This window comes from Ictalurus furcatus, chromosome 5 (assembly GCF_023375685.1).
Source record: "Ictalurus furcatus strain D&B chromosome 5, Billie_1.0, whole genome shotgun sequence".
Taxonomy (NCBI): Eukaryota; Metazoa; Chordata; class Actinopteri; order Siluriformes; family Ictaluridae; genus Ictalurus; species Ictalurus furcatus.
The window spans coordinates 4,095,012-4,114,100 of record NC_071259.1 but is presented as its reverse complement, the minus strand read 5'-3'; the positions used below and the strand labels follow the sequence as shown (position 1 = coordinate 4,114,100).

General features: G+C 42.5%; 1 protein-coding gene across 1 annotated transcript in view; it reads left to right on the top strand.

Moving 5' to 3' along the window:
• bin3 (bridging integrator 3) overlaps nucleotides 1-19,080 on the top strand; it is a 50,073-nt gene extending 30,993 nt beyond the window's left edge. Inside the window, exons 7-10 of the mRNA XM_053624295.1 lie at nucleotides 5,227-5,368; nucleotides 7,790-7,924; nucleotides 15,526-15,683; nucleotides 17,026-19,080. Coding sequence (XP_053480270.1) covers nucleotides 5,227-5,368; nucleotides 7,790-7,924; nucleotides 15,526-15,672 — 424 coding nt within the window. The 3' untranslated portion in view covers nucleotides 15,673-15,683; nucleotides 17,026-19,080. The remainder of the gene's footprint in view (nucleotides 1-5,226; nucleotides 5,369-7,789; nucleotides 7,925-15,525; nucleotides 15,684-17,025) is intronic.
• Nucleotides 19,081-19,089: the final 9 nt, after the last annotated feature.

Below are 19,089 nucleotides of genomic sequence, written 5' to 3'. Positions count from 1 at the left end.
TTGTGCTGTGTGTGTGTGTGTTGTGTGTGTGTGTGTGTGTTTTTTTTTTTTTTTTTTTTTTTTTTTTTTGGTTGAACCAACTGATGTCTAGGGAAACATCGAAAGAGAACCAGGACACTTTATTATAAGTTGAGCCCAGTCGTGTGTGTGTGTGTGTGTGTGTGTGTGTGTGTGTGTACGCTGAGTCAGACAGGCCATGCCCTCGCCGGGTTGAACCAGTCTAGCCCAGATTGTTGTCTTTTTCCAGAAAAACAGCAGCAAACCCTGTCTAAGGACGATGACCAAGAAACACCAACGGTTTTGGGTAAAATTTGGGAAGAAAAGCGCCCCGGCCTAGTCCACTCTTACACAGCTCAATTAAACGGTAATAAACTGTGAAGTCACCGCACCAGACTGCCTAAACTCCTCCATCATGTTACTCGTAAAATAATAACACGCACATTGTGAGCCAGCAGTGGCCCGTGGCCATGGAATTTTGTGGGGAAGGACGACGTTTAGTGAAGACGGCCTCCAGCAAAATGAAGTTGAAAGCTGATCACACTTGAATTGCGCTAGAGGCTACGATCTAGTGAATTTTTCGGGTGACCCTGTAATAGGCAGTTGAGAATCAGCAACTTTCAGTCATCCATTATAGGGTCTAGAAGCTGTGTGTTGAACTATTTGAGGATTAATCATTAAGCAGGATTACCAACAACATTTCCAACCCAACATCTCAAATAGACCTGAAACTTGTCCAGAAAATTAGGGATTCGTTTTCTCGCCCAACCCCCCTCCCCCCTGTTTTACATGGGGAAACTGATGTATGTTCTGATGTACGTTTATTATCCCCTACATAATCCACCTTTCCCTCTCTCAATCAACCCAATATATCTTGCAATAGAAATGCTTCTGTACATCATAGACGCACTGTTTGCACTCACACGTTAGTATGGAGTAGGTAGTTAGGAGTATTTTTAATCTGGCAACCCAGTCATTAACTGTCTCGTCTGCTGCACCTCCCATCGAGCATGGGGCAGCTTCATTCCTGTCCCAATGGGCCTCTATAGCACTTGATGCAGTTCCCATTTTTAGTCATTTTTTGTGCAATAATAACTTTATGGAGTTAAAAGAGCCAGTGAGCCAGTGCTCCATGAATGTGCAACACCTAGAAAGTAAATGAAATCATCAGAACATCAGCTTATATCTGTCAAATAGTGACTTCAGAATATATATTATTGGTCTCTCTCAAAAAAATAAAAAAGCTCATTAGTATGTCAGTAGATTTTTGAGTTTTCTGAAGATTAATATTTGTTTAATGTCTTCTTTATAAATGGATGAGCCACCAGTGTTTTCATCCAGAGCTTTGAAAAGTCTCTTGTTCTCTTGTGTTGAAACCACAATTTACCACAACATTTACCACATCATTTACCACAACAGCCAAATGTTGCACTAGAAAATCGAAAAGAAAAAAAAATTGGGGGGCTCCAAATTCTATTCAAGTTGTTTCACCAAAAGAGCAACGCAACGGACGTGTGAAGCTTCACCCAAGGCAGCATTTCGGTTTCATACATCTATGGTTTTCTGCATTAGGTGTGGTGTGGAAGAAAGCATGGTTTTTGTTCATGGTGGAAATGGTGTAACGTCATGGGTCAGACATCCAGTGCGCAACATCTGTACATCATTTTTTTGCATTTTGATGTGGATGGGAAACATTTGGGAAAAGGACTAAAGTTTTACCCATGTTCATGTGGACTAGGCCTGAGATTATTTCGTGTTTGTGTGTCTCGATGTTAATGTCCTTATGTAATTTTCTGGCATTCGAAGATCTGCACATGCAGCAAGTCACGTTCACTTGGTAGGATGAAAATCGTGGGTTTTTTTGGGCTGAGTGTATAAGCCACATTTACTACTTCTGCAAGTAGTGCTAATTACAGGTGGGTGATATTTACAGAAATATGATATTGTGATATATGGAGGCAATTTTTGAAGAATTACTGGACCATCATAATAATAATAATAACAACAACAACTATTATTATTATTATTATTATTATTGTTGTAACACTACTACCAGGGGCAATTTTTTTTTTTTACCAGGGTTAAGTTGGATCTATGGAACAGTATTTTCAGTGTATGTGTTTAGGAGTTTTAAACATTCTCTGGGGAATTTAATAAAAAAAAAAAACACGTTTGTCTCCATCCTAAGAGCTTAATTTAACTACAGTTGTGTGACAAAACCTTAACTTTTCAGGGGTTTTTTTTTCATGTACCAGAAAATTACCAGACGATATTTTTTAAGATTAGGACATAAGTGGTACAGTGGAGGTAGTAAACATTTTTTATTTAAAAAAAAAAAAAAAGAACAAAAATTAACTCCTGATTACTACTATTACTGATGATGATGATGATAACTGTGTTTATAACACGTACAATTTAAAAAAAAAAACAAAAAAAAAACAACTTTTTTTATTTTTACTTTTTAATGTGTTCATTACAGTTAGAGAGAGAGATGGACTGTTTAGCCCCCCCCCATCTCCCCACCCCCCATGACTGAACAGTCGGTTAAGTGGGCCAAGGTGATGTAGTGTTGAAGGGAGTGTGTGGGTTGACGGTGACGTGTTCTGCACGATATTGTGCCGCTCCCTGTTCTAGTTCCTGTGGGAAACAATCCGGGGCTTGTCTTAACAAAACCCAGCGTACTGGGGCCAGGTCTCTCTCTCTCTCTCTCTCTCTCCCTCTCTCTGTCTGTCTGTCGCTGTCTCTCTCTGTCTTCCGCCCTCTCTGCCTCTAGGTGAGCACTTTTTCTGATGTCATAACGATGTGCTCTGTTTACATTACAATTCCTCCTTTGGGTTTGTGGTAGAAACCGCTAAAACCTTCCAGCTATCATTCATCCATTTAAAAAAAAAAAAAAAAAAAAAAGTGCTGAGCAGTCTAATTACCTTTACTCCACTTATAGTCAGGAGGATTACCTCATTATTTATTCGCTATCATTACAAGAGCTAGTCATTAAGTTGAGACAATACCAGGATGATGTTAAAAGTTTAAACAAGCAAACACACACAAAAAGAAGAAGAAGAAGAAGAAAAAAAAAAAAAACTAGTACTGGTTTTTAGTTAGTTCTGTGCTTTTGCTTGGCCACACCTACAACTCTTAAATGTTTTCATAATTACATTTTTTGTGAATTAGGCCCTTAATTCTTTTATCCAGCTTTTTCAAGTGGTGGTGGTGTTAATTGAATAATGAACCACAGCCCCAAACTAGCCCTTACTCTCCGTTCACGTTATTCCTATTGGTCTCCTTTGCACAAATAATAGAAACGCTATTTTTCTCTAGATGTTGGGTTTGTGTTTTTGGCCTGAAAGAGTCTCACGTGTTTGTACTGCTTCCCTGACGGTTCTTGGCAGTGCTAAGCAGGAGCACAGTCAGGCCTCGAACCAAACCACCCGCTCCTGTTGCTAAGTTACAGCCCGAAGTTGTTGGGTTTTTTTTTTTTTTTTTTTTTCTTTCTTTTTTTTTTTTTTCGCCCTATTTTTAGTATCCTGATAGCAGTATTTTCACTCATTTTCTTTTGGAAAAGAAACAATTAATCACACGTCTTCCTCGCTCCTTTAATTAAGCGATAATGCTGAAACAAGGTCAGCAGTGTCTGAGCGTTTTTCCAGGTCAAAGCTCTGTCGAACGATCCTCTATATGCAAGAGCTTGACTTTCAACGATCAGGCAATCGATGTCTGACACGATCGCTGCACGGCTCATCGAAAAATTCAACGTATGTGTGCTCAATTGTATAAGACTTGATGGAAATCAATAAATGAGCTGGAAAACTTTACTGAGGAGTCAACTTGAGGGAGATGTTTGTTTTTTGTAATAGTATTACTTTTTGTGTATATATATAATATATATATATATATATATATATATATATATATATAAATAAATTATGTATGTACACAGTGCTGTGAAAAAGTATTTGCTGATTTCCTCTGTACATCTCATACTAAATTGTTTCAGACATTAAAACAAAATCTAAGAGAAGTTAAAGGGAACCTGAGTAAACACAAAATACAGTCTTTAAATGATGATGTGATTTATTTGACGCAGTAACGTTATCCAATACCAACTGGGCCTGTGTGAAAATGTATTTGCCCCATAGTTACTAACCCCAAATCTATGAAACTGCATTCGCAATGAGGGTTCAGCTGGACTAGACACAACCAGGCCTGATTACTGCAAACCCTGTTCAATCACATCAACACTTAAATAGAGCTTTTTCAACAGCATGAAGCTGGTTAAAAGGTCTTACTCAGTAACACACGATGCCAAAGTTGAAAGAAATTCAACTTTGAAAGAAATGATGAGGAAGAAGGTGATTGAAACACGTCAGTCTGGGAAGAGTTACAAAGCTTTTTCAAAGGCTCTGGGACTCCAAAGAACCACAGTGAGAGACGTTATCTCCAAATGGGAAAACTCGGCACAGTAGTGAACCTTCTCGGAAGTGGCCGACCTTCCAAAATTCCTCCAAGAGCACAGCGACGACTCATCCAGGAAGTCACAAAAGAGCCAAGGACAATCAAAGGACCTACAGGCCTCCCTTGCATCAGTAAAGGTCACTGTTCATGACTCCACTATCAGAAGGACACTGGGCAAAAATGGCATCCATGGAAGAGTGACGAGGTGAAAACCACTGCTAACCCAGAAGAACATTAAATGTTGTCTGAATTTTGCCAAAACACACCTTGATGATCTTAGAATGTTCTGTGGATTGATGGGTCGAAAGTGGAACTGTTTGGAAGACAGGAGTACCATTTACATCTGGTGTAAACCAAACACCGAATTCCACAAAAAGATCATCATACCTACAGTCAAGCATGGTGGTGGTAGTGTGATGGTGTGGGGATGCTTTACTGCTTCAGGGCCTGGGCAACCTGCAATAATTGAGGGAAACATGAATTCTGTTCTCTACCAGAAAATCCTAAAGGAGAATGTCCGGTCTACAGTCTTTGAAATTCAAGCGCAACTGGATTATGAAGCAAGGCAGTGATCCAAAGCGAAGTTTGGTTGCAGTTATTGCTGCTATAGGTGGCACAATCAGATTTTAAGTTTAAGGGGGCAATTAGTTTTTCACAATGGTGATAGGTGTTAGATAGCTTTTTTTTAAATATATGTATATATAATATAGTCCACAATTTGCTCTTGATTCTTTGCAGCTCTGCATAATGTGAACTTTGTGTGTGTGTGTGTATCAGGTACAGCAGTGTGTTCCCTAGTCTCAACATGGCAGTGAAGCGGCGAGAGCAGGCCTTGCAGGATTATAAGAGACTGCAGGCTAAAGTGGAGAAATATGAGGAGAAGGAGAAGACTGGACCCATCATGGTCAAACTTCATCAGGTACAAGCAGCTTCGACTTCCCCAGTACACCACAAACTGTTTGTTTCATTACAAAACGCTTACAGTTTGTTTTTTTTATGGGGCGGGGCATGGTAGCTTAGTGGTTAACATGTTTGCCTCGCACCTCCTGGGTTGGGGGTTCGTTTCTCACTGCGGCCCTGTGTGCGCACAGCTTGCATGTTCTCCCCATGCTTCAGGGGGTTACCTTCAGACGCTACCACGCCATCGTGCACTCGACGAGCCGAGTGTAGTGGCGCTAGTACGGAAGATACCGTGTTTGAAAGACAGTTTTTCTTGGAAACTAAATGTCGTCATGTAAATAAAGTTGTACCTCAAGCATAAATTTCCCGCACAGTTCATCGACGTGACATGTTTACGGTGAAACGATTAAGATGAAGTTTACCTCTTGTCTTGAGGTCACTTTAAGTCTCGAGTGTGAATGAAGCAAGCTGTTAATTAAAATGGCATTTGAACAAATATTTAACGACCACAAAAATGTCAATTAGACCATAGACGTTACTCACGGCGTGTATTTTAACTGGCGCCTACGCTCGCGCTTGACAGTAAGCGATGACGTCACTATAATTTTCACATACCGAGATGGGGGTATCATATAAAAACTGTGTCGTTTTTAAACATATTCTTTTCGTTCTTCTTTTCGAAATTGTTCGATACAAAACCGTCGTGCAAGACGCAACCCTTTAGTTACGACTCACTAGTGTTTTATCCGTGTTTATTTTAGGTTGGTGATGAAATAAAACTCCCGATTTAACACATTTATCACTGGTGACGTCATGAGTGAACAGACACAAGGCACTTTTTTACTGGCAAGAAAAGACGAGTATGTTGAGGATGGCGTCATGGTGCTGTTTGTCACATAAAGCTGAACAGCGCTGTGTAAAGCATTTAAAGTGTCGTGTTCATGTGCTGTTTTAAGGATACAGCGCAGCGGTTCACTGAAGCACGCATCTGCGTTATACCAACTAGTTAATCTGGGCAAACTGATAAAAGCTGAGCCCCATGAAAGTCAGTGTATAATTCGAAGACCGCCCGTGACCCGAAGAAAAGTTGGACCACGCGAGCTGTAGGATTGGCTTAAAGAATCATTCATGTGAATCATTCATGTGAATCATTCATGTGAATCATTTGGATGTGACTCTTTAATTAATAGAATTGAGGAAAGTCTCAGTTCAAATGTCACTTATCCACACAGGAAAATAAACACTCATCCAGCGCTTTATCACTTACCGAGAGTCCATGAGAACACTACGAATATTTGGTTGCATGTATCAGTGTTGCTAATGTATTGTTGATAACCAGATTTCATTAGTGATGATTAGCTACTACTTTGTCTTGCTTTTTTTTTCCCCTCACTCTCTCTAATTATATTGCATATAGTAAGTAATTGGTGACGATTAATTGCAAGCACGCTTTCTTTTTAAATTCCTTTATCGGAAGCTTTAGAGGCCGGTCTCTCTTTTTTTTTTTTTCTTTTTTTTTTCGTTTCAATAGGAAATCTGTATTTTGCGCTACAGGCTCCTCGGCTCGTGTCTTCGTAGAGGTTGTTCTGATCCAGCCGTATCGGTCCTCGTATAGAGCAGGATTCGGTGTGTGTTCTGCCCCATTGTGGCTCTCGAGACCGATACCAGTCTCTGCTGGGCTCCGCTGTGCCGCCGGTGTTTTTTCGGAGCGCAGCGTAACAAGTGCTGACTGGAGCCTTTACAGAAATAGAGCACATGGATGCATTCGAGCACCCACGCAAGAGAAGCAGCTTCTCAACTCCGCTGCTGCACTTTAGAGGCTCCAGCACACGCACAGAGCCAGATAATTAGGTTTAGTGTGTGTGTGTGTGTGTGTGTGTGTGTGCGCGCGCGCATGTAAACACTAACTCGGAGACACTGTAGTAGCGAACGAGCATTTTCTCACCGAGTCGGGTGCCGCGAGGTCACTCTATGTATATGTATGCACTCAGTAGTGTGTCAACACATAGACGCACAAAAGGCTTAGGTGCAGAAAATATATGCGTTGACCACCTACACACACCGAGAAACCGGGCTTCATCAGGGCCGTAGAGTAGCACTAAACAAGCTTCTGATTAAATACCCTGTGTGTGTGTGTGTTTGTGTGCTTCTCGCTTCCAGTAATGTTTTCTCTCATGCACCGTAAAGAACAAAACCTGACTATTATGAGATTCTTTCTCACACTATCCGTCTCTCCTTTCACCACTACATCGTTGCATCACTCGTTTTCTCTCATTTTCACCACCTCCACTTCCTACTCTGTGTCATGGAATCTGTTCAGCAATGTTATTCTAGTGACAAACCACTCCAGAATTCCCCCAAAAACCTGCCTGTCTTTCTTTAGTAAAGCGAGTGCGCGTGTGTGTGTGTGTGTGTGTGTGTGTGTGTGTGTCCCTTTTAGGCAAGGGAAGAGTTGAGGCCGGTCAGGGAAGATTTCGAAGCCAAGAATAAGCAACTGTTGGAAGAGATGCCCAAATTTTACAACAGTCGAATCGACTACTTTCAGCCGAGCTTCGAGGCGCTTATCCGAGCCCAGGTGAGCCCCATACACACACACACACACACACACACACACACACACACACACACACACACACAGATCACCTGCCTTTTAGCTTTCGCTCCTAATAAATTTGGCCGTGATTTTACCGTACAGTACATTATGTTCATTACTTACGTGTGCCATTTTTGGAAAAGCTCTTGGATGTTGCTGTGGGTGAATTCTGGCACCCTGCCAAACATGACACAAAATCTGGTTTGGGCCAAATTTTATTTATTTATTTATTTATTTATTTATTTATTTATTTATTTATTTATTTATTCGCTCCTTCCGCCTTGTAATATAATATAGTTTAAATACTCCGCTTTAAGAAAATTATATTTCTCCAAGACAACATGGAATCGCTCTTTATTTATCTTCCTGCAAAAGCCAAGTGGTACAAACAGTCACTCTGCATAAAGGTGCTTAAAACGTCACTAGCTAAGTGTGATTTCCACACACACACACACACACACACACACACACACACACACACACACTGAATGTCACACTTTGATCAAGTTGTTGGATAGCTGTGTATTGGAGTGGATCAGATATAATCAGATACCAGCTGTCAAAAGCGCCACAGTCGGAGTGAAATGTTTAAATGGAATTCTCTCTCTCTCTTCACATTTGGGGGTAGTAATGTATTTCACCTGTAGCCTTCAGAATTATACCTATATAGTAGAATATGTCCAAATTTGACCATGTGAATGGCATTTTTAGTCATGATACTGCAATATGGTTGCTTTTATAATACAGGGTGTCCCAACTTTTCTTTTAAGAAATATATGGGGGGGAGGAAACATAATTTTATAGTAAATACAACAGGCAGGTGTTCTTGTGTTATTACGTCGTAAATATAAGAGCCAATTTAGCTCCAATATGCAAATAAACGTGACAATAAAAGTGCAACACTGGAGAAAGGGGTCAGGGTGTGTTGGGTTGTGGGGGCATTTACAATTTGAATATTTCATAGTATCTGGATCTGTGTGTGTGTGTATATATATATATATATATATATATATATATATATATATATATATATATATATATATATATATAGATATATATAGATAATATATATGTATGTGTGTATGTATGTATAATATATATAATATGTATAAATGGCCTGCAAAACAAGTTTTGTATTAATTTTAAAATGTCACTTGCTTGCCACTTAGCATAGCAAAGTGTATAATTAGGTACATCTTTAATTAGGAATAAATACGATGCTTAGCTGGAGTTAATTGCTTAACTGTATCACTGTCATCATCTTGGTCGGTTGTTTTTTTTTTGTTTTTTTTTTCCTATTAATTTTCTATCTGACACAATCATCTGCCTGTTTCACTGTACTTACTGGAAAGTAATTAGCTTCTCCTGACAGCATTCTTTATAGACGTACGTTCTGTTCTGGACCATCAAAACATGATGTTTGAATGGCTGATCAGGCTTGTTGGGGAAGACAACACACTCTTGATTTCTGTCCCTTTGAGACACACACACACACACACACACACACACACACACACACACAGAGGCCGTAATCCCCTCTACTGCTCTCTCCACCCAGATCTAATGTGATTAACCTTGACCACCTCGTAGAAATGGTCAAACAAAAACATGTTGCTCATTTTTTTTCCTGTCTTTTACACACACACACACACATACACACATGCACACACACGCACGCACATATACACACTCCCCACCCTCCTCCTGTCTATAACGTGATTAACCCCCACAATCCTGCTTCAGCTCAGTCTGTCACTTCAGGAAGTTCAGAATTATTTGCTTCTTTCCCTATGTGCTGATCTCTCTCTCTCTCTCTCTCTCTCTCTCTCTCTCACACACACACACACACACACACACACACACACACACACACACACACACACACAGTGTTTTGTTTTTACCACTGACTTACTGCCCCACGCACTGATGATGAGCTTTAAGTGGACGGACACATCATGTGGCTTACACAATTGTAACCTTGTGATTGTTGGTGTGTGTATGTGTTTATCTTTGGGTTGGCAGTAGACATAATGTTCCTGAGGCTTTATAAAAGCACAGGGTTTAGATACTGGGGCAGTGGGAACAGCTGTTGTAGTGTGCGCTGAAGGTTACCTCGCACTTCTTTGTTCTTTAACCCCTCATGTTACTAGCACCTTTTGAAGCAGGAACTGGCCCAATTAGGAAACAACAATATTCTAATTGGTGGGGTTGGCTGAGCAGGTGAGGTTTGTTGAGGTGGTAGGGATAGTCGAGATGGGGTGGTGGGGTTAGAATAGGTGAGGTGGTAGGGTTAGTCGAGATGGGGTGGTGGGGATAGATGAGGTTGTGGGGTTAGTTGAAGTTGGGAGGTCAAACTGGGTGGTTGAGGTTAGTCGAGGTGGGGTTAGTTGTGGTTGTGGGGACAGACTGGGTGGTTAGGGTTAGTTGAGGTTGTGGGGTCAGACTGGGTGGTTAGGGTTATTCGAGGTGGGGTGGCTGGGTTAGTTGAGGTTGTGGGGTCAGACTGGGCGGTTAGGGTTAGTCGAGGTGGGGTGGCAGGGTTAGTTGAGGTTGTGGGGTCAGACTGGGTGGTTAGGGTTAGTCGAGGTGGGTTGACGGGGTTAGTTGAGTTTATGGGGTCAGACTGAGTGGTTAGGGTTACTTGAGGTGGGGTGGTGGGTTTACTTGAGGTTGTGGGGTCAGACTGGGTGGTTAGGGTTACTCGAGGTGGGGTGGTGGGTTTACTTGAGGTTGTGGGGTCAGACTGGGTGGTTAGGGTTAGTCAAGGTGGGGTTAGTTGAGGTTGTGGGGTCAGACTGGGTGGTTAGGGTTAGTCGAGGTGGGGTGGCGGGGTTAGTTGAGGTTGTGGGGTCAGACTGGGTGGTTAGGGTTAGTCGAGGTGGGGTTAGTTGAGGTTGTGGGGTCAGACTGGGTGGTTAGGGTTAGTCGAGGTGGGGTGGCGGGGTTAGTTGAGGTTGTGGGGTCAGACTGGGTGGTTAGGGTTAGTCGAGGTGGGGTTAGTTGAGGTTGTGGGGTCAGACTGGGTGGTTAGGGTTAGTCGAGGTGGGGTTAGTTGAGGTTGTGGGGTCAGACTGGGTGGTTAGGGTTAGTCGAGGTGGGGTGGCGGGGTTAGTTGAGGTTGTGGGGTCAGACTGGGTGGTTAGGGTTATTCGAGGTGGGGTGGCAGGGTTAGTTGAGGTTGTGGGGTCAGACTGGGTGGTTAGGGTTAGTCGAGGTGGGGTGGCGGGGTTAGTTGAGGTTGTGGGGTCAGACTGGGTGGTTCGGGTTAGTCGAGGTGGGGTGGCGGGGTTAGTTGAGGTTGTGGGGTCAGACTGGGTGGTTCGGGTTAGTCGAGGTGAGATTATGCCAAGTGGAATCCAAATGAAAGAAACCCCAGGTTAAGCATGCCTAACCCTCATATCCCACTTTCTCATGATAATATACGTGAGAACCTCTATCAGGTCTGTCTGCACTACTTAAACACGTAAACAGGAAAAACAAAAAATGAGAGCAAATACATGTATGAAGGATTGCATGGGGAGACGCAGGCCGCAAGGATCGTCTGTTCTGCGAAGAGATCTCTGCACGTAGCAGTAGATGATAGCATGGGACGAGGGCAGATCCCCAAAATTAGTTTGTGACAGGGAAATCCAGGTTAAAATTAGTGTGTGTTCGACTTTAGATGTGGTGGTGGGGCCAGACTAGGCGGTGGGGTTAACCGAGGTCTCTGTGTGAGTGTAGTGTGATGCAGCCTGTTCTTCTTTCCATCCTGAATTTACTCCAACCGGGCTGAGAGAGAGCAACAAGATCAAGCGCTCCTTTGGAGCTTCTCCTGTATTAGTGTGGATTAGCGTCGTTCCTGTTGCGTCCCCCGTTTGTGTAATCTTATTAGCTGATTACCGAGGAGCCTTAGCATGAATCACTCAGTGTGCATTCAAAATGATTGGCAGAGCCTCCTTCCTGTCAGAGCAGGGAAAGAGTAGGAGGAAGAGAGAGAGGGAGAGGCTTTAAGCGAACTCTGTACATCCGTATCAGTAGAGAAGCAACTGCTTGCAGGACCAGGTTCGATTCCTCAGTTTGGCTCACGAGGAGAAAATTAAAAATTCATTGTAAATGAATAAGACGGTAATGGGGCCTGAGCTGCAGGGCAAGCCACGGTTATTAGCTGCTTTACTGAAGGAGCGATGCTGAGAAAGAGGCCCCTACAGATGACCCTTAACCAGTCAACTAGCTGTATTGGTAGCAATGAATAGCCTCATCCAAACACACACACACACAGTGTGGTGCTTAATCTGAGAGGTATGAATAGTACATCGGTTCGAGAGAGGAGAATCGCTGCGTTAAAGAGGCAGTGTGTAGGTGGACCGCAGAGACTCGCTATCACACATGCTGTATTTAGACTCACTGAGATGTGCAACAGCTATCAAGCCTGATTTCTCAACCAGGAGACTCTTATACTCAGAGATTAGCCTGTGTGTGTGTGTGTGTGTGTGTGTGTGTGTGTGTGTGTGTGTGTGTGTGTGTGTGTGTGTGTGTGTGTGCGCGCGCGTGTGTGTGTGTGCCCGCAGTCCACAATGGACATATCTTAAACACTCTGAGTCATAGATCTGCTGGAACTGAGAGTCCCCTCATCCTGCTGAATCATACACACACAGTTCAGAGATCGCCTCTGCTCAGATAGAAGCAAAACTCAACCGTTTCATTTTAGAGCTCCACCACATCACACACTGTTCCGGAACAAATATATACACACACACACACACACACACACACACACACACACACACACACTTCCCATCGTGTCATGTATGTTTAGGTGGTGTTTAGGACCTCCGTCAAAATTAGAGAGTCGTCATAAGGCCTCCTCCGTCCGCGCAGGGGCTTGATCGTCCACCATGTCTCGGTCGGGGTGTCTTACACTCTTAAGTGTTATTCACTGTCTTTAGGGACTGCGTTCCTGAGCTCCTGCGTCATTCACGTGTGTTTCAATGGTACGTGGAAAAGCCCCAGAAAGCCTGAAAACCTTTTATTAAAACACGTCATTCACTTATATGAAAAGTTTATTCGCGTTTCATCGGCATGTTGGTTTCCTACATTACCCACGATGTTATTCGACTCTTAGGCAGAGGCGTCATCTCTGCCTAAAGAGAGCAGTGCAGCGGCACTTTAGTCCTTTAGTCTGTCCAGCTCTCTCTCTCTCTCTCTCTGTGTATGTCTCTCTCACTTTGTCTTTCTCTCTGTGTCTCTCTCTCTGTGTCTCTCTCTCTTTTTCTGTGTGTCTCTCTCTCTCTCTGTGTCTCTCTCTCTCTCTCTCTCTCTTTCTCTCTGTGTCTCTCTCTCTGTGTGTCTCTCTGTCTCTCTCTCTCTGTGTCTCTCTCTCTGTGTCTCTCTCTCTTTTTCTGTGTGTCTCTCTCTCTCTCTGTGTGTCTCTCTCTCTCTCTCTCTTTCTCTCTGTGTCTCTCTCTCTGTGTGTCTCTCTTTGTCTCTCTCTCTCTGTCTCTCTCTCTCTGTCTCTCTCTTTCTCTCCGTCTCTCTCTCTCTGTGTCTCTCTCTCTGTGTGTCTCTCTCTCTGTCTCTCTCTCTCTCTCACTCTCTCTGTGTCTCTCTCTCTGTGTGTCTCTCTGTCTGTCTCTCTCTCTCAGTGCATTCTGTTCAAACAGATCAGCTTCCGTAGAATCGAATTTCATGCCAAACATCACGCTCATTGTCTTGTAGATCGCTAACTACGTGAGCCAAAAGTCTCTGCCGTACCTCTGCACAGCTCTTCATACAGCTGTGTTTACATTTGGTAACTTTAAGTCTTAACGTTTGCACCGTCGGACTCCAGAACAGGAGTAATGTGATCGCATGTCCTGGTCCCAGTCAGGAGTTTTGTACATATTGGAGCTTATTGAGTGTGGAAACACACACACACACACACACACACACACACACACTACAGATGAACTGTGCAGAGATTAGATTGAAAAGGTGACACGTTCCTTCGAGTTTCGTACTACTCTTTGAATTAAACCTAGAATTAAAAACACCTCTTGACTAAAAGCACTTGAGCGTCCTCAGTACGAGTCTTTGGCTGATTTGAAGTGTTTTCACGGCCCCTTGGACACTGAGGTTTCAGACCCTGTTAGTAAACTCGTGGAGGATGTGGCATTGTTTCAGCAATCCCTGATTGCAGCTAGAATCCTCCTCCAGGAAATGATCGCTGCTGTTGACCACGGCGGTTTAAAAGTCTTTAAGAGCCGACGGTCACATTAACCTGCCACTGTTCCGTTTACAAAAAGTCATTTGCAGAATCTATTACCGTGGCAATTTTGGTTTTAAGCAATCGTGTCTAGGCGTAGACGCACACAAGCGGATGTACGCGTAGGACTGCGCCCGTCCCCCCCACACACACACACCCAGTGGCTCCATGCTTCTTCGACCATCTCTCGGAGTGTGTGCGACGGGAGCCCCTGTGTCTCCACGCTGCTCCCACGTGCTGCATGTAAACGGATCGTCAGGCAGTGCTTGATGTGGCGAAGCTGCCAGTTAGACACATAAACAGGACAGAGCAGTATCCGTTTCCCATGAGCCTCGGGCAGGAACCGGGCTCTCGACATCACAGAATGGCACTGACTCGGATTGATCTTTTAATTAGAGCGCAGGATAATGAGCAGCGACAGAGACCGCTCGACTCCGAGTGAGTCGGGATGAACGATGCCTACTTCCAGCATCAAAAATGTTTATTAGGGGAGGGGGAAAGCCGGGACGCTCGGCCGGCCTCGTGGTCGTCCCGGCTCAGGATAATACTGGACTTGAGGTGGAGGATTGAGGGAGTTTGTTTTGTTTGAGCGTTTAAGGGGTTTTTAAACCGTATAATTCGCTGTACGTTTGTTCATTGAGCAAAATGTCGAGGAGTAATACAGTGGCTAAGAAAATGCGTAGACTGTAAAGAGTGAACATGTAGAGCGTATGTTGTAAATAATAAAATACGAAATTATGTAGTTTTTACTCTCGTTGAGTTCTGACGTCTAGGACACACTGTATAATCCGAATCAGCCGAGAGGGTCAAAAAATATTCGTAGACCCCGAACTTGGTTTGTACTGGCATGAGGGTGAGGACATGTTTTTTGATGGACACTCTGGATAAGGACATCTCCTCCTGAATGTAATGTTTAATGTTGAAAATCACGTTTTAGAGTGCACTGACAAGGCAGCAGGCTCTCTGTGAACTCTGAAGCGTGTGTGTGTAGGTTTCCAGTGGAACGACTGTATTTCCCAGCAGGTTTGCAGACAGCCCACTCCTCCTGGTGTCTTGTAATGTGATTAATGGTCTATTAATGATCTTGATAGCTCAGCCAGGACCCCTGACTCGCAGGAAGAGCAGGATGCTGAAAAACTCTTAAGCTGTGCTTAATAGACAGACACACCAAGAAACCGTCTCGAGTGCGGCTCTTTTCTCACTGCGTGTGTGTGTGTGTGTGTGTGTGTGTGTGTGTGTGTGTGTGTGTGTGTAAGAAAGCAGGACTTTATGTATATAATATGTGCTGTTCCTAAACTTCTGAGTTTTGAACATCTAAGACTAGTCATATGAATGCTTTTTTTTGTTTTTTGTTTTGTTTCAGGTGGTGTACTTCACGGAGATGCACAAGATCTTTAGCGACCTGACGGATCAGATCGATCAAGTCGGCCTGACGGACCAAGAGCGAGAACAGCAGAACGAGGTTAAGCTCAACGAACTGCGCGCTCTGTCTATCGTAGCAGATGACTGAAGAAAAAGCAGGTCTCTCTCTCCCTCTGCCAGGTTTAAAAAAAAATAATAATAATAATAATTTTTAAAAATCTGTTCTATCGTATTGTTTGTGGACGCTCAGACGGCTGTGGTATCTATGGAATACCGGCAGCGTGGATGATGTAGTGAAGATGTAGAGAACGTAACTTTTTTTTTGTTTATTTGTTTTTTGTTTTTTTTCGACCTCCGTTCAGAAGGCTGCTCTTCATCAGTCTGTTTAACTTCTCTTCGTGCTCTGGGTTAGGGTTCGATTTCCAGCTTGTTTCATGATGATGGTAAAACAAGACGAAGGCTTCCTCAGGCAGATGCACTACACTGTATGAACTTATAGGAAGAGAGCTGAATGTTTGAAAAGTGAAGGATCTCACTGGTGAGTAGAGCATCACTGGACTCACGCCTGTTCTTTATGTATAAATCGTAGCGAATGTACAGCAAAGGCATTCGTTCGGTAGGGCTTATCATTAGGAATCACGGCATGTATGTCAACGTCAAACACGTCTAGCTCTGGCCTTTGCTCGGAACACTAAACCCTGTCGTTTGCTCTACCGTCTCCGTCTCGGCGTTTCTACAGTCCTGTCCAAAGTAAAACAAAAAACATCTCTCAGTAAGAGATATCTAGTAACTTAATACTAGCATGAAGTATTTATTCATTGTTTATCGAGTATTTCAATGGTGTCTGAAGTGAATTAAATTGAAAAAAAAAAAGTGTCCGTCGTATTGAAATCTGTTACCCGGTACTGTAGCGCCCTCTACTGACCTAAACAAAACACTGAAGTTGCTTGTTTTTTGTCTAGAGTGCACGTTTTTTTGGCTACAGCCATAGAATCTCTGATTTTGGATGACTTACGATTGTATTCGGGACCAACCGTTGGGGAAGCCACAACTATTTGAAACTAACTACGTTACTTCAAGCCATAATGTTGTATTTTGAAGCGTTTTTTGTTGTTGTTGTTGTTGTTCTTTGTATTCATTCAGTGCTTCATCTCACTCTTTAATTTCTGTTGAAATATGTGCCTTTATCTTCAGGATTTGGATTGTGACTTGTGATTGTCTTGATATCTGATCATCTCTTACAGCATTCATCTCTTTATCATTTGTTTCCCTGATAAAACATGAAGGGTTTTTTGGGGTTTTTTTTTTTTTTTTTGGTGTGCGTGTCTTTCGAGAGTTGCGTTTTGCTTCTTTGATTTGTAATCCCATGTACTTTTTAATTCTTATCATTTGGTCACTTTTTGTATTTGTTTTACAAAGTCGTACAATAAATTGGTTGTTGGTTTAAAAAAAAAAACAACTGAAATCTAATTTGTCTAATTACTTGCGAATGCTGTTTTAGTGGAAGAACCTGACCGAAGACTCGCATTCAGTTCCGTTTAAACAGCGTGTCACGTGGAAGTCGCTGAAAAGGCATGAGCTGCAATCTTTTGTTTCTGCAATAAGGTGAATATTGTTGGATAAAAACAAAGCTGTTTTACCTCATCTAAAGAGTGTGAGATTATGATGACATTGTTTTCATGCTCAAAAGTGTTATGAAGCCTTTGTAGGTTATTTGGCATCGTCAGTTTCATTCTTGCAGTCAGGTACGACGGGGGGCAAGCAGGTAAGCATTTTATACTCCTGTCTATGTATGCTTGGTGCTAAGATCAGACTAAAGAGCATCTCTAACTCGATCGGGAGAAAGGATCTGGCAACGCAGGCTCAGAATATACACTATACACACTAAACATTTTACATAAACACCAATCAGCCATAACATTAAAACCACTGACGGGTGAAGAGAATAAAATCTCTCGTTACAGGGGCACATGTCAAACGGTGGGATATATTAGGCAGCAAGTGTATATTAGTATATATTAGTCAGTTCGCAAGGTTGATGTGATGGAAGGAGGAAAAATGGGTAAGCGTACGGATCTGAGCGACTCTGACAAGGGCCAAATTGTCGACCGGGTCAGAACTTCTCCAAAACGGCAGGTCTTGTGAGGTGTTCCTGGTATGCACTGGTTAGTACCCATCTATAAAGTGCTCCAAGGAAGGAGAACCGGTGAACTTTCGACAGGGTCATGGGCGCCCAAGGATCATTGATGCGTTGTGGGAGCGAAGGCTACCCGTCTGGTCCGATCCCACAGAAGATCTACTGTAGCACAAACCGCTGAAAAGGTTATCGCTTGTTATGACAGAAAGATGTCAGAACGCACAGTGCATCACAGCTTGTTGCGTAACCACAGTCTAGTAAATCTAAATATGAAAAAAGTGACGTATTTGAAGCATTTCATCCCCAACACAAAACATTTTCATGAAAACATAACACCGGACATGATGTAAGGAATAAAACACTTTGTGCTGTTGTAAGAAAAGTAATCAATGATGAGTTGGTATGATGCGCCGCAACATGATTCAGAGTTACTGTTCCAACCCCACAGCACGTCTACACCTCCTGGCAAAGAATGATGGAATCACCTTGTAATTTGCATTTCGAAAACAAACACCAGCACAAGTCTAAAAATGCAAATGAGTCTGCAGTTAAAAGAGAGTGCTTACACACCGTAACCTTGGATTTTTTTAAATATTTTTTTAAAGGAAGCATGTCGCCTACAACAGAGTTGTCAATTGAAAAAATGGAAAGGATTACAAAACTCCTTCAAGAAGGTAGAAGCCGAAGTGTTCAGCTGTCATATCTGTGCTTTGGTGTATTTGCTACGAAGTAAAAAAATAAAAAAATAAATCCAGGTGTGGTGATTCCATCATTTTTATTCTTTTTATACTGCAGCAATTCTAAATTTATCCATTTGTAGTAGCATTTCATATAGTGGAGCCTCACTGAAACAAGTTCCTGTTATCACTTACATTACAGCAGCTATAAATCGTCACTCCCTCACAAGTCTCTCTCTCTAAGGCAAAAAACACAGCTTTAAGCATAAAGTCCTAGTGTCCTGAAGACATGCAAAAATACCCTTACCTCTGACTGTTACAAAGCACTGACACTGGAGACTCCTTCCTTAAATGTTACATAAATGTCTCCTCACAAACACTCCCCATATTCAGTTATACACTTTTTTTTTTTTTTAAATCAACTCATGTGGAGCTTCCACTGCACAAATCTCAGTGTAAGTTATTACTATATAATTAAAATGATCGTATTAATACTGTATAAAATCCTGTGCTTTGATGATCTAGAAAATGAATCAACACCTTCTGACCAATCAGAATCCAGATGTATGTATGAACCCTCGTTATCCCAGAAAGTCAGCGGCTATCTTGACTAGAATGCATCATCTTTATTCATCTGCTTGGTAAGGGACGACAAATATAAAACACAGCACATCTCTACCGTAGGTGGAATTAGTGGAATATTTCATAATCTGCAGGTTTCATTCTCAATATGTACAGCTCAAACAAAAAG